The 15719-nt window shown below is 45.4% G+C and overlaps 1 protein-coding gene across 1 annotated transcript in view; it reads left to right on the plus strand.

Moving 5' to 3' along the window:
- UBE2O (ubiquitin conjugating enzyme E2 O) overlaps positions 1-15719 on the plus strand; it is a 94067-nt gene that overhangs the window by 52758 nt on the left and 25590 nt on the right. Inside the window, exons 2-5 of the mRNA XM_075014584.1 lie at positions 1704-1763; positions 10536-10646; positions 12651-12748; positions 14133-14196. Coding sequence (XP_074870685.1) covers positions 1704-1763; positions 10536-10646; positions 12651-12748; positions 14133-14196 — 333 coding nt within the window. The remainder of the gene's footprint in view (positions 1-1703; positions 1764-10535; positions 10647-12650; positions 12749-14132; positions 14197-15719) is intronic.

Genomic DNA, 15719 nt, shown 5'->3' on the forward strand with positions numbered 1-15719 from the left:
TTTAACTACTAAGTATGGTTAATTGTAGGTTACCTTATGGGTTTTCAATAAAATACAGCAATACATACCAGGGTGTCTGGTTCCAGCACTTGCCCTTGGATTACAAATATTTGACTAAATCACTGATCCCAGCCTCAGGCTATTGCTTGGATGTCTACCAAATGTTGATGAAGCAGGGCTGAATTTTGGGACAGGGTTGATGGCAAAAGGCAATTCATAGCTTCCATGGTCAGAAGAGTCATTTGTCTGACCTCCTGTATGCCTCAGGCTATAGAATACCCCCAAAGTAATTCCTAGAGCACGTATTTTAGGGAAAAGTCCGTTCTTGATTTTTCAAGTAGGACGTGAAGGACCCTGGGCAAGTTTTTTTCGGTGGTTGGATAGTTGGTTGGTGCAGTGTTTTAGAGGTTTATCTTGAGAGCAGGATACTAACCGGCGGGTCAAGAATGGAGGATGGAAGCTCCCAGGATATTGTCCAAAGTGGCAGTAATGGCACTCTGCACAGCATTTTCATCCCCAAAATGGCACTGACAGTAATTAATGTACCTTCACAACACCTTCGGAAACTGTGTTGAGCTTACTCATGTTTAGCTGAGGCTGTAGTCAAAGGCTGCGCAGGAGGTCAGTGGCAGAACTCGGGGGGTGAGAATTCAGAAATGCTGGTCTGGCTACTACATTTCATCCATCAAAACTCACTGCCTCACCCCACTCCCTGCCTCAGTTCAGTGAGTTTGGATGCCCAAGGCTGTGTGTGAGCTATTGCTCAGTAAGACTTTGTTACCCAGGACAATTCAAAATGGTGGGGGGGGGGAGAGGTTCTCCCCTGGGGGAAAAAGAAATTTAGGAATCTCGATTTGCCTCTCTCAGCCCCAAACTGCCTCCCTCCCCACCTCACACAAGAAACACTGCTGCCCCCCACTGCTCCTTTGCCAGACCACCACCACCTCCACGTGGCTCCTCTTAGCCCTCCTACTCCGTTCTCCCATCTGCAGCACGGGCAGTTCCCTGCCCTGCCATTTTGAAATGGAACTCAGTTTAACTGGTTTAATGACCAGATCCATCCTGCCAGCTATTAAACCAATTAAAGTGCAGTCCATTTCAGTGCAGCAGGGCAGGGGCTGGGAGCTGGAGGAGTGAGCGGCAGCAGCAACGGGAGCTGCAGATGGCTTCTTAAAGAGCTACATGCAGCTCGGAGCCATCCAGCCAGCGACCCTTAGAAAATCTAATTGCAACCCATGTTTGGGTCCCGACCCATACGCTGGGAATCCCTGGCTTACATGAATAGTGCAGGAAAAAGGGGAACTGTGCTGTGCGATCTCGTTTCACCTGTGTCACCATGGCCTTTCTCCACCGTAGGGTACTGAGTGTGGGTTGGGAGAACCAGGAGCTGAATCAATATTTGTGTCCTATTCCTTGTACTGCCACATAACTGAATTGCTGTAAAACTTTGGACAGCTCACTTAATTGCCATGTTTCTGAGCTACGAAATGGTTGTAATGCCTATCTTGAAAGGTGCTGAGAGGGTTCATCCCATGTCTATTAAAAACAATTTGAGGACCTCGAATGAAACTCCCTGTTTTTCCATAGTATGGAGTATTGACAGCTAAATAGTCTCACTTATTGTGTCCTAGTTTTTGCCCCATATATTATTTGAAGGCACTAAACCTAGTTGTGATTTCCCCCCCCACCCTCTTTTCTCCTAGCTGAAGCTCGAAGATCGCTCAGTGGTCCCTCGGGATGTGGTCAGACACATGAGCTCAAATGTAAGTGCTACTTTTAAAAGATCATGATACTGTTGCGTGCATATCTAAGACTTACAAAGTACCTAAACTTAACTCAAATGGCCAGAAAGTATCAGACACTTTCATTTTTTAGTGAAGGGATAAATACTTCCCTGTTCAATTTCTCCACACCATTTGTGATTAGACAGACCTCTATCCTATCCCTTCTTAGTCCATCTCTTTTCTCAGAAGAACAGGTATAGGCCAGGTCTATCACTCAAAGGTGTTAAAAATCCAAACCTGAGTGACATTTATATTGACTCTTCCCCCTGCCATTCCCCACATAGGGTTAGTGAAGGAGCTTGTCAGCATAGCTACCAACTCTTGCCAACATGGAGTTCTTAAGCCAATGTGAGCGCCCTTTTAGAGCATCTTCATCAGAAACAGCGTAGCCACGTTGGTGTGCAGTGCAAGCTGTCCCTGATTTTCCGCCCCCCCCCCCCCCCCGGCAAGTGCTGAGAAGGGCAAGAAGTTTGATTTATTTAAGATACTTTTTTTTTATCTGTAGTACATCTTTCACTCCCTCACCAGCACAACCTATTCTGCAATTCCTGTTTATTTTGTACCCTGGTATTGCCATGTCCTATTGATTTTTTTCCTCATTCCACCAAGCTTTTGACATGCCTATTTTATCAGTTGCCTTATTTATTGCCAGGCGCTCTGGTTTACCCTCCTGAGTATTTAAACCTCAGGCGTTTGTGTGTAAGCACTCATATATGTTTTGTCAGTGTTCAGCTGAGACTTGTATGAGGTTTGCACCACAGGCTCTCCCATTTTCTCTGCTGTCTGCTCACCTGATGCTGAGCTGGGCAGCTGTCTTAGCTGCACATACTGTTACATGTCTTGCTTTTAAACCTGTCTATCCTGCTTCTTCACATTCTAGGCACACAATTCCCAAGCTATCTCAGAGGTGTTCTCTCCTGCTTTTTTCCCCTTCTCCCCAGGTTTAGCACAAGTCTTGTCCATCACATGTAACAACACTCTTGCTGTTTTGCAAGGGAGGACTTGTTTCATTATAAAGTTTAAACTAATACAGGAGTTCTGCTTTCTGTCTGAATCACTTCTGCAGGTACTGCAGCTGAGCCTCGCCAAATTAAAATTCATGCTGTGCATGGGATCTTTTTACAAGACTGGCAGAGTCAGTATTGTAGAGATGTTACCATAAAGCTTTTGCAGGACATAACATGCACTGCTGTCCGCTGCTAGTAAAATTTCCAAGGGCCTGGTGCGGAAGATGCAATGGGGAAACAGAGCTTTTTGGTGCAGTAAGCATAACTTGCCATCTTCCTGAATGGGAAGAAGCGTCTCTTGAGAGGCCTTTTGGAGTGGATCTCCAGTGAGTGCTTTGTCCATCTGACCCCAGAAAATTGGTCTGAAAACTCCAAGAGCTGGAGTGTTCAGCATATACAGGTCAGCAGAGCACAAGCTTTCCTCTTCCCCCATGTTGTTTCAAGTCCGTGTTGCCACATTGCAGAACATTGCAGCGCTAGTACTCAGTTGGAGATATGTGGATTTGGTTGCATGAGTGGAATATTAAGGATGTTCAATATCCATCCTCAAATGAGGCATATGATCAGTTCAGCTGGCCTGGCAATTTTTTGCAGTTGCGAAGTCCTGCCCCGATTATTCTCACCTGTGTATTTCCTCCCAAATTCCCTTTCAGTGTCAGCCTAACTGGTGGTGTGGTGAGAGACAGCTGTCCACTAACCTTGTTCTTACAAAGCATATGAGCTGTATGTGTGATAGAGGGTTGATGAAGGCCATGTTGGAGCACCTGGCCGTTAATGGGCACTGTTGTATTTCATATTCGCTCTGAGGGATACTCGCTAAACAGTTTTTCCTTGTGTTTACTCTCCATTTTTTTAAAGAGCTATCTTCTCTAGAAGCCGCAAATGGTTTGTTTCTACTGGTACCCACCCCCTATCCTCTTGACCAAAGTATATGCATGTTTTTGTCATTTCACAACTTTCATTCCTGAATGAGCTGAAAATAGTGTGTTGTCTCACTTATTTCATATGTGCACTAACGTGTGATGCCTTACTCTGCCACAGCTGCTACCTCGCACAGTTATTTCTGTTGTAGGAGCATTTAGCTCCCTGCCATCACTTGACTCTCTAATATGTGGCCAGTCTTAATCTTCCATTGATGGAATGGTGTGCTTTAAAAACAAATGCAACCAACACACCATTCTCTCTCCTCTTCCCTTCCGAGCCTTTCCTATGGCTGTTTTGGATGGGATAGTGAATTGGACAAATGACTTTTTTCCGGCCACAGACTTGGACATTTCTCTGGCATAATATGTGCTGTGTGGACAAAGATGGACACTGTGCCCATTCCAACATAGGGTGCTTGGCTCCTCTAGCACTCTGGGCTCAGTTAAGCTGGAATTGATCATGTGCTAAATGGCACAGCACTGGATTTCCAGTTCCAGCCATTCATCATTGGTTCACGAGAAACTGATCTTAGAACTGAACAGTGAATCTTAACTCTCTCCATTTTTCTTGTGGCCTTTCCCTTTATCTGGAATAAAGTAGAGTAGAACAAGGCACAGTTCCACCTGAGTGAGGCTGACCTTTGGAAGGCTTGGGGAAATCTATAGTGAAGGCTCTGTGTTTAAGCACAAGACACATGCTGGCTTGCTCTCTCTTTGAAAAGGAATTACTCAGCCCCAATCTTTGCTGGTGAAGTGATTCAGCAGGAGAAGGTTATCAGCAGTTTCTGCTCCTCAAGGGCTACCTTCCTCCTAGTAAAATAAATGAGAACATTGATATTTGGGGTTTAAAATGAGATGGGTAGATGCCAGGCTGAGAGTTCCAAAGTGGGCAGTCTCCCTTTAGGTCTCATATCTCTAGGGCCCTGTCAAATTCACGGTCAGGCAAAACATGTCACGTGCTGTGAAATCTGGTCTTTTGTCAGCTTTTACCCTGTCCTATGCAGATGTCACAGGAGAGACCAGGCTTTCACAAATTGAGGGTCCTGACCGAAAGGGGGTCACAAGGGGTTTTTTTTTGGGGTGGAAGAGGGAGGAGCTCGCTGTGTTGTCACTATTACTTGTTTGCTGCCTTCAGAACTGAGCAGTGGGAGAGCGGTGGCTCTTGGCCAGGTGCCCAGCTCTGAAGGCAGCTCCCCATCAGCAGCAGTGCAGAAGTAAGGGTGGCAATACTATCCTGGGTGGCTGATGCTCTGTAGCTGCCCAGCTCTGATGGCACTGCTGCCACCAGTAACAGCGGAGAAGTAAGGGTAATAGCACCGCAACCTCTCAAAACAACCTGTCAGCACCCTCCAACTCCTGTTTGGGCCAGGCTCCCTACAATTACAGCACCATGGAACTGCAGATTTCAGTAGCTGGAATCATGAAATTTTCTATTTTAAAAATCCAGTGTCTGTGAAATTGGCCAAAATGGACTATGAATTTGGTAGGGCCCTACTTACCTGCTTAAGGGAAGAGGCTTGTCCAGTAGGAGTCTAGGTGTCTCTTATCCTCGGTCTTTATGAACTGAGAGCACTATAGAGGAGGCATTTCACTTTGGGTTAACAGGAGCTTCCCACTGAGTGGTCCCAGAACCATCATTGACTCTGAAAGGAGCCTACCCCAGAGTGTGGCTTGGGAAGAGGCAGGAGTGGAAAACAAAGTTTAATTCAGTGGAAATGCAGCGGAACCTCCTGGCTTGGCCTTGGCTGGACTTGTGTACGGAGACATCCCAGTTGAAAACACACAGAAAAAATGAACAGCTTGTTTTCAGAACACTTACTTCTGTAATCTCTCTGCATCTGATACACTAGCAGGTTTTTGCATCATCTTAGCAGCAAGGCAATAAGCCTACCTCTAACTGTCTCAGCACAGCACTGCTGCTAAGCAATCGCCACACTTCCTCTGCTAATCTCTTGTTCTGTCAATAGCAGTGTGAGTCATGAGACCCTTGGAAATAAGCAGGGAGCAGACGCAGGGGACAGGGGCACATAGCCAGACACTATCAGGCTTGCTGTGTAATGCAGAGTCCCTGCTCAATACTGCTGGGGCTACCTTTCTTGTTCAGTATTTTAATATGACGTACCTTGGAAGCTTTGGTCACTTAGGCTGTGTCTAGATTGCCGATAACTGTCAGCAAAAGATACGCAAGTTGCACAACATGTTTGCATATCTCCTGCCGACAGTTCTGTCAGGAGAGGCTTTTCTGACATTTGCCCCATGCACATGGGGCCAAATGTCAGGGAAAAAGCCCTCTGAGACATCCCTTTCTCGTGGAACGAGGTGTCGACAGAACGCTCCTGACCAGCAGAGCACTTCGAAGAGATCTGCAGTCTAGGCGTGCACACTGTCGACAAAAGCCTGCAGTTTACATGTAGCACTAGTCGGAAATGGACATGGCATGAGACGAACTAAACCAACAGAGAAATCTCTGACCTTCTTCTGGCATACCATTTTTGGTGGTTGTTGGACAACTGTTCTGCATCAGATGCAGTAAAGGCATTTCTATGTCACCTATTTATAAAATCTAGTACCTTTTCCATTGGAAGTGGGAGTTGGAGAGGGACCCAGAAACCATTTGGTAGAATTTGCTATCGTTAGAACACATTTTATTGACTACTGAAACGCTCCTGGCACTCATTGTCTTCACAAAAATAGTGTCTTCTGAGAAGACTGAAGTTCAGGAATGTTCAACATAAAGCAACATTTCCAGGTTCTTTTACTGGGAATTGCAAAGTAAAATCTAGAAACAAAAGTATTCCACTAAACTCTTTCAGATCCAGCAGTCTCTCATCCGGAGCTCTGAAATAACCGGCATTTTAATCATCAGTAAATTTTAGTTATGTTTCCATAAGTACAGTTAGTGGAAATAAATACAGCAAATACAGTATAAGTTTAAAGTGCTGCTGTCAGTAAATAAACTTCTCTGTGTACATTTTTGTTAATGTCTAATCTTGTTTTTCTTTAGGGTTTGGCATTGCTAGGGATCCCTCTTTATTATCTAAAATATTTGAATAGCCAACAACCTCCCGGTCCCAGGGCTGCTGGATATGAAAGAGTTTACTGTAAATAAGAAACAACATATTGGGCTGCATTAATAGAAACATTGCCAGCAGATTGAGGGAAATAAATATTCCCCTCTATTCAGAACTAGTGAGTCCACATCTGGCATATTGGGCCCCCCACTAGAGAAAGGAAGTGAACAAGTTGGAGAGAATCCAGTGGAGGGCAGTGAAAATGATTAAGGGACCGCGAGGCACTTGCCATATGTGGAGAGGCTGAAGGAACTAGGCTTCTGCAAAAAAGAATGAGTGTGGTGGGGTGTGGGTCGGAGAGGTATTACAAAGAGGATGGAGGCAGGCTATTCTCAGTGGTGGCAGGTGCCAGAACAAGGAGTAATGGTCTCAAGCCGTGGTGGAGGAGGTGTTGGTTGGATTTGAGGGGAAAATTACTTGGAGAGTAGTGAAGCACTAGAATGGATTGCTAGGGAGGTGTTGGAATCTCCATCCTTAGAAGACCAAGCTTGACAAAGCCCTGGCTGAAGTGATTTCTTTGGCATTGTCCTGCTTTGGGGTGGGGTTAGACCTGCTGGTCTCCTGAGATTGCTTCCAACCCTATTCTTTTGCAATTAGAACAACAAGAGGGGGTTGATCAAATCTAGGATCGTTCTGAGGAAGAGCAGGGTCAAGCAGCTTCATGCAAAGTGATGGGCCACTGCAGCTGAGTTCCTATAGGTGAGACTTTCTGTCCAGGCCCTGTTTGTCCCATGGCTTGGATTGTCTGTGCAAACTGTTAAGCACAGCTATGGCAAAACCATGCTTAAGTCTTTGAGTACAGTTGTTGATGGCACAGTTTCCCAGTTCGTGGTGCTCAGGGTTTTGTGCCGGAGAGCTGTGGTACTCCGGTCAAACTTCCCAGCCTAGGAACTGTGTCCTGGTGTCTGGGAGATGCTTCCACAACCCAGTCCACTAGTGCAGCAGTGGGGAGCCCCCAGTCCAGGGCTTGCCTAGATCTGGCCCCTAAGGCTGAGGTGCCTCCTGATCTACTGTGGAGTAGGGAGGGTGGATCCCTCAGCCATGTGCGCTGGAGTCAGGCAGATCAGGTCTGGATCTGGCCCACAAGCCCTGTTTGGTAGGGGGAAGAAGTGACTCTGCCTGCTGCTCTTCCCCCCCCCCCCCCCCCACACTCCGGGAAGAGTAGCAACACAGTACTGCCTGGAGGGGCTTTTTCCCTTCTGGAATTGCAGTCGGTCAGAGCAGCAGTGTGTGGTACCTGGGAGCAGTGGAGTAACCTGTGATATGTAAGCATCCTGCTCAGCCCCCTCCCACCCCAGCCTGCTCCTGCACCCTACCACCCTTCCCACTCAACAATCCCAAAGTCGGGGACCACGTGAGCGAGGGGCGCGGTGGAGAGGGGGGAGGGTGTTGTGTTTTTTGGTTTTGCTTCTCACTTGTGTGGCTCCCGACTGACATTTCTGCGGGCCAATGGCCTCTGACTCAGAAGAAGCTTCCCCCTCCCTGCACTAGTGTGAAGAGGTAGCTGTAGTTTGTGAAGTAGGTGTACAAAACTCATCACTCCTGCCTTGGTCTCTGCTTGTGCATCATCACTTTATGCTGTCTCCTTTGTTACAGGGCTGGCAGAGTTCTGCTAGGGAGAAGAGAAAAGGTGCACTGTTGCTACCGAACGCTATAGGGGACAGGATAAATGAGCTTCCCTGCTTGGATTCCTGTCTTTTTGGCTGCCAGGAGGAGAAAAAACAAATTATTTTCTCCCCTGTATCTCACTACCTCAAGCCCTGTATCTTGCCTGGGAGGGATAAAAGGGAATCCAGGCAGCTCTGGTTGGTTCATGTGAGCAATCTACTCAAATATTTCAAAATAACTTGTGAGCATGTACGCAACGCAAACGCTATTTTGAAAGAATTTCCAAATCGCAATCACCTTCTATTGAAATAGTAAACCTCATTCCAGGAGGAATAGCACCTATTTCAAAATAGGGGCTGTATAGACCGCAATAGTGCCTGTTTCAGAGTAAGCCATAGCGTCTCCCATGGCTCTGTTGTGAAATAGGTTCCATTGTGTGGAAGAGTGTTATTTCAAAACGCATCTTGTGTGTAGCAGTGTTATTTCGAAGTAGGCTATTCTGGAAAATCTCCTCCGGAATAGCTTATTTCCAAATACCGCTGCTGTGCGGATATAACCGTATTGTCCTGAACAGTCCCTTTCTGGACTTGAGAAGGAGGTCCTTCTTACATCTGGCTGTGTTGAGACCCAGCGAAGTGAATGAAGAACTGAAAAAAGTGTGGATTTTAAGAAAGCAGCTTGGGGCTCTAGAAAGAGGGCTTGAGTAAATACATATGTGAGGAAGGACATGTGAGCTCATTTCTTTATTGCACGGTGTCATCTCTCCAAGCATGTGTTTTCCTTTGCACTAATAGCAGACCTTGATGTTTGAGATAAGGAAAATTACTGAAACCAATGAGAGCAACGCATTCTCCATGCCATCCCTTAGTTAGGTTTTGTAATGGACTCTGGTCATTAATATAGAAAATTATTGATTGTGTCAGGAGGGCAGCGTTAGCTGCTGAGTTTGACAGAATGGTTTGCTTAGCTTCTCTTCCTACGAGGGCTAACTCGTACGTATGTGAAATGCACAGAAGTGCGTGTGAGAGAGGCCATACCCATTGTGAAGGCTCACATCTAGAGCTTAGCTTTCTCTAAACTGAAGGTTGGGTCTTGGGCCCCCATTAAAGAGGGAGCAAAGGGTAGATGATGTTTTTAAATGGACCAACTAGTAACTTATGTGGCTTGAAATCTTGTGACTTAATACTTTTGGCCCAGTGAAAGATGCCAGAGTTTCTGTTGTGTTGTCTGTAGGTGAAGAAAACTTTGTTTTTAAATTGGAGATACACATCTCCTAGGACTGGATGGGACCTCAGGAGGTCATCTAGTCCAGTCCCCTGCCCTCTTGGCAGGGCCAAGCACCATCCCTGACATCTCTTTTTCCCAATCCCTAAATGGTCTCCACAAGGATTGAACTCAGAACCCTGGGTTTAGCAGGCCAATGCTCAAACCACTGAGCTATCCCTCCTGCCGAAATATAAATAAATAAATAAATTAAAATAAAATGTGTTAAATAGAAAACTGAGTAAAAGGCAGCAAACTGTTTTCTAGACCACTGACATCTGGCACTTGTGCTCTGCCCTCTGTTCAGAGCTTTCCTGTGGGACTCCGTCCTGGTGGCTTACAATGAATACTTACGTTGAGTGCGACAGCAGTACGCTGTTTACCGAGGAGCCAAGGTATAAGACCCAAGTGCTCAACTGATGAACAAGCAGCAGTGGTTTTAATTCAGCAGTTGAACTAGCTGTCTCCTTGTGAAAACAGAGGAAGGAATTCATAGGTTGCTGCAGCAACAGCCAGCTAAAATTATAACAGACAAGTGTTTTAAACCAACCCCCTCCCAATCATTACCTTCAGACAGCTTTCCTTTGCAAAACTTTGTCCAGTCCACCTTTATAAATCTGTGGTGTCCTAAAGGAGTGAGGGATCACCACAGAACCCCCACACCAGCCCCCCTCCCCGCCAGGCTCTGTGTGCAGTGATCTCTTCGGAATATGGTTGTTGGGGAAGCATGTACTGCCCTGAGGATAAACAGAGGGTTTCCCCCTCGAGGGCTGCCAGTTCTGCACTTCTCACCTTATAAGCAGTTGACGTACAACTTGAGAATTTCTCCCCCCCCCCGCATACTGATGCTCTTGTCCCCCCTCCTCTTTGCATTTTCAGGACAGCCAGTGCGGGACTGTAATTGATGTAAACATCGAGTGCGCTGTGAAGCTGGTAGGAACCAACTGTATCCTCTATCCTGTCAACAGCAAAGACCTACAGCATATCTGGGTGAGAATGCAGCCCCAGTCCTTCCCCTCTCCTCCCAGGGATTTGGTACGCTGCAGGGAAGATGTTTATCTGAGGCAAACGGTGCCCTTCACAAGAGGGACACTTCAGTGTTTTTCTGTCCACCGGTGACTTTGCTTTATTACAAACCTATCAGAAATGTCCTTACTGCTAGAGGGAAGTGTAGCGTTCAACCCCCTCCCTCGTGTTTTCTGATTGTTTTGCTAGATCCCATTAGATCAAGAAGACTGTTCCTATTGAATGGTCTGAGAGATGTCTGTCTTATGATTAGCTGATGTGATCACCTGACCCTGGCAGTCCTGTTGGCAATGGTGCAGTCCTGAGCTGCAACTTATATTCACTGTATCAATAGGTTACAAAAATATTTAAAAGAGCAAAGTGTTTTTTTTGGGTCTAGCTGAAGCTGGCAAAGTCACACCTGGTTTTCGCTGCATCCGCTCTAATTTTTGAGTGGGTGGGTGATTACGAGACAATAAATTGAAGGCTAAGATTTTTTTGATGTTCATTTGCTTCACTGAAGGGAGAAAAATGATGTGATATATACTGCTTTTCTGCCTTTCCCCAAAAAGGATACAGACTGAAGTCTCTCTAACGCGAAGAGGAATGTTGCAGCTATGCTGCAGAGATACGCATTTGTGGGTGACTGCAGACAGAGGTTTCCCTGCAAAAGGACATGAGCCTGTCTCTTTCTAATTGTAGTAAAATGCCAGTGAATGTGATGAAACTGATCACGCTTGGCACCACTTTACCCAGTGGATGTAGGTGTTTCACAAAGTTTCCTTTACAAAGCTTTGTCCAGTCCACCTTTATAAATAATTTGCAAAGCAATTTGCGGATAGCATAAGAGGCTTTCTCTGCTGTTTACGAGCTAAGAAAAAGTCAGAGACAAAGCTATTTCCGTTACCTCTAGAACGCAGGTATCGATCATGCCATGTTTTGCATGCCAAGTATGCACTTCTACAATATATACAAGCTGGGAGGGGTTGCAACTGCTTTGGAGGATAGGGTCATAATTCAAAATGATCTGGATAAATTGGAGAAACGGACTGAGGTAAACAGGATGAAGTTTAAGGACAAATGCAAAGTGCTCCACTTGGGAAGGAACGATCAGTTTCACACATGCAGAATGGGGAGTGACTACAGCAGAAAGGGATCTACGGGTTATAGTGGACCACAAGCTAAATATGAGTCTTCAGTGCGATGCTGTTGCAAAAAAAGCAAACATGATTCTGGAAAGCATTAACAGGTGTGTCGTGAACAAGACACGAGAAGTAATTTTTCCGCTCTACTCTGTGCTGGTTAGGCCTCAGCTGGAGTATTGTGTCCAGTTCTGGGCATGGCAGTTCAAGAAACGTGGAGAAATTAGAGAGGGTCCAGAAAAGAGTGACAAGAATGATTAAAGGTCTAGAGAATGTTACCTATGAAGAAAGGCTGAAAGAACTGGGCTTGTTTAGTTTGGAAAAAAGAAGATTGAGGGGAGACATGATTGCGGTTTTCAGGTATCTAAAAGGGTGTCATAAAGAGGAGGGAGAAAACTTGTTCTTTTTGGCCTCTGAGGATAGAACAAGAGGCAATGGACTTAAACTGCAGCAAGGGAGGTTTAGGTTGAACATTAGGAAAAAGTTCCTAATGGTCAGGGTGGTCAAACAGTGGAATAAATCGCCTAGGGAGGTTGTGGAATCTCCATCGCTGGAGATATTTAAGAACAGGTTAGATAGATGTCTATCAGGGATGGTGTAGACAGTACTTTGGTCCTGCCATTGGGGTAGTGGGGGCTGGACTTGATGTCTGCTCGAGGTCCCTTCCAGTCCTAGTATTCTATGATTCTATGATATCTTAATTCCAGTTTGCAGCAGCCCTGCTGTTTTACTCTGAGCCATTTTGAGCAGAAGAGATCTCTTGCCAGTCTGTGGTGTGTGGTGTTTACATGATATTTCCAGGAATTAGTTTGCATTTTTACATTTTTTTTTTTTTTTTTCTCCTTAGCCATTTATGTACGGTGACTACATAGCCTATGACTGTTGGCTAGGAAAGGTCTACGACTTAAAGAACCAAGTCATCCTGAAACTCTCCAATGGAGCCAGGTACTTCACTGAAACAGGACATCACTTTACCTTTGGGCTTGGTATCCATGGGTCTCTTTGAAAGGTACTAAAAGCAAGCTTGGCATCGCGCTTGTGCAGCCATTACTCTGACAGCTGCTCTTGTGTCACATTTGCAGCCACAGGTGAGAACACATTTTGGATAAGGAGTCCAGTTGCTCTGGCTGCTACCGTAGGTGTCATCAGCAGTCCATCAGTGAGAGAGTTAGTTGGCGGCTCTGTAATCCTTTTAGGGTTGAAGCAAAGCTTATCCCTGACAGTGTTATTCTGATCCAGAAAAGCTCATGGTGCAGAAGAGGGTTGTAGGGCTGGTAGTTAGGAAAAACTCTTGGAAACATGACCACGTTTTGACGTTGGGTTTTTGTGAAATAATAAACAGGAAGCCCTACAGCACCAATTTTGAGCCTCTTTCCAGAGGAAATCCAAATCCTTCTGGAGATATTACAGGCCACCTGTGCACGGGGTTATCATTTGGATTGTTGTATCTGATGTTAAATATGGTACCCTAACTTTGGATAACCCAAACTAGAGGAACCTCAAGCATATGCTGATCCTGGATCACAAACACCTTTAGTAAATTATGCTTTGCTTGGTAATATAAAGTATCGCTTTCCAGCGAGTCTTAAACTTATAACCCTCCTGAGTGTTTACAACCCCTGCCTTGCCATGTAAAATGCACTGTCTGTTTCATACCAGCTTCCTATTAGTGAATCATGTGAAATCCGACTGTAGATCTCATATCAGATAAAACACTGTTGCCTATACAGGGATACCCAAACTGTTTACCTTTCTAAAGCTTGGGTTCTGGCACTGCTCTGAAACAGCTGTAATTGTTCAGGTTACTGGCAGGTAAAAACTCCACCTAACAGCCCACTTCTCATCGATTGTCTTGTGCTGAGTTATGCTTCTAAATATGAGGAAGTTTTTCCCCCGCTTTTTGGCTAAAACCCGGGGACTTATTTTGCTCTGGAAATGATTGGCTGTGTGCTGCCATCAGTCTTCGTATTGAGAGAACTTGGGTATTTGGACAAATACGCACAGACGTTTTGCCGAGTTTAAATCCAGGAAGGGATCTTGAGATAATCTTGTCTAGTATAACACGGCTCATTAGTTTTTACCCAGATGCCCATATGTTAAGCTCAAAGACTTGAATTAGACTTAAACATTGTGGTTGCGAAGAAACTAAGCTGTGTGCCCCGGGCAGAGAATGGGAGGCTCCAAGATGCCACCAATGCCCAAAACCCCTACACTGGCTGAGAAATCCCAGTGAGAGATGCCACCAACGAGGGATCTTCATGGTGCTGTTGAGGTGGCTGCCCTCCTGGTTGCACGGTCTGTCTCCCAACCTTCCTCTTTGTTTTTTCAGGTGTTCTATGAGCACAGAAGATGGAGCAAAACTCTATGACGTCTGCCCTCATGTCAGTGACTCGGTACGTTTCTAGTCCTCTGGAGGATTTGTGTTTAAAAAAAGACAAGCTCTGGGCTGATCTTTATGTGAGTTTCTGAAGGAAGAAAATGTGGCCTTGGCCTCTGTTAAATTCCTTTTTCAAATGTCTTACACAAAGTACAGTTGGTTTCACCAATCCTCATGGTCCTCCGATTTAAACTCCCCAACCCTGGCAGAAGCTGTGCAGTAATTTCCTTTTCCTTCTAGACCTTTTGTGAGCAAGATTTTCTTGGACACTGTTTCTTTATTGAGGGGTGTGACAGCAGGAATTGTCTATAGCGTGAAAGCTCTTTATTTTGTTGATACAACTGGCCTCATGCTATGAAATGCTGCCAGGATCCTAGAGTTAAGCAAAGTCCTAGTTGACCTGCCCCCAGATTTTAAAGAACATGATGTCTTTTCCTGAGGGACTTCATCCCCTCCAGACTGACGATGGTCTCCATTTCATTGCTGTCTGGTATCTCTAACAGCTGATTCCAGTGTGTAAATTGCATCTCAACCCAGAACAAGTTCAGCCTCTTTATATCCTAGCCTAAATTTTTCAAAGGAGACTGGTGATTTTGGCTGCCTAGCTGGAAAGGGGCAGGATGTCCGGAGCGTGGACTTTTGTTCGTTTTCAGAATTGAGCCTTTTTGAGAGGTGCCCCACTGAAGCACCTAGAATCACAAGTCACTTTCTGAAAACTGGTCTCCTTTCTTTCTTTCTCACTGCCATTAATCGAGTGTTCAGTCACGCTGCCCCTATGCTTGGCACTCACGGTTTAGATTGCACAGCCCCCATCTTACATAACCTAAACCAATTACAAGATTTTGAATAATTGGTACAAAAATTGGAAGACATTAATCAGGTGGTTACCTAAAACCCTCTGCTACCCCTCATCTATTTGTCCTGAACAGAGATTGCCCAGAAGATAAATGGTTAGATCCCAGCACTTTATTTAAAAAAACAAACTAGAACTACCAAGTAAATCTGCCTAACATGGCCTTCCGGTGCATACTCAATATTATCCCCCTTTGGAACTGGGGAAACAGAAGTAGTAGTTCAGTGATTTGCCAGCACTGTCCTCGGGAGAGCAGGTGTAAGAAATCAGGGTTCTTGTTCCCCAGCCCAGTGTCTAGACCACATTCCTTGTCACTAAGAACATTTGCATGAAATCAAGGTAATTGTTTTCTGTAAAGTATCGGAGGGGTAGCCATGTTAGTCTGGATCTGTAACAGCAACGAAGGGTCCTGTGGCACCTTATAGACTCAGGGAAAAGTTTTGAGCATGAGCTTTCGTGAGCACAGACTCACTTCATCGGATGCTGGTCTTGGAAATTTCCAAGATTTCCAAGACCAGCATCTGATGAAGTGAGTCTGTGCTCATGAAAGCTCATGCTCAAAACTTTTCCCTGAGTCTATAAGGTGCCACAGGACCCTTCCTTGCTGTTTTCTGTAAGTACCTCTGCCTGTTCTCGCCAAATTGTAATCTCTTGCTTGGGTATGGGTGACGTTCAGTTTGTTGATA

This window comes from Carettochelys insculpta, chromosome 20 (genome assembly GCF_033958435.1).
Source record: "Carettochelys insculpta isolate YL-2023 chromosome 20, ASM3395843v1, whole genome shotgun sequence".
Classification (NCBI taxonomy): domain Eukaryota; kingdom Metazoa; phylum Chordata; order Testudines; family Carettochelyidae; genus Carettochelys; species Carettochelys insculpta.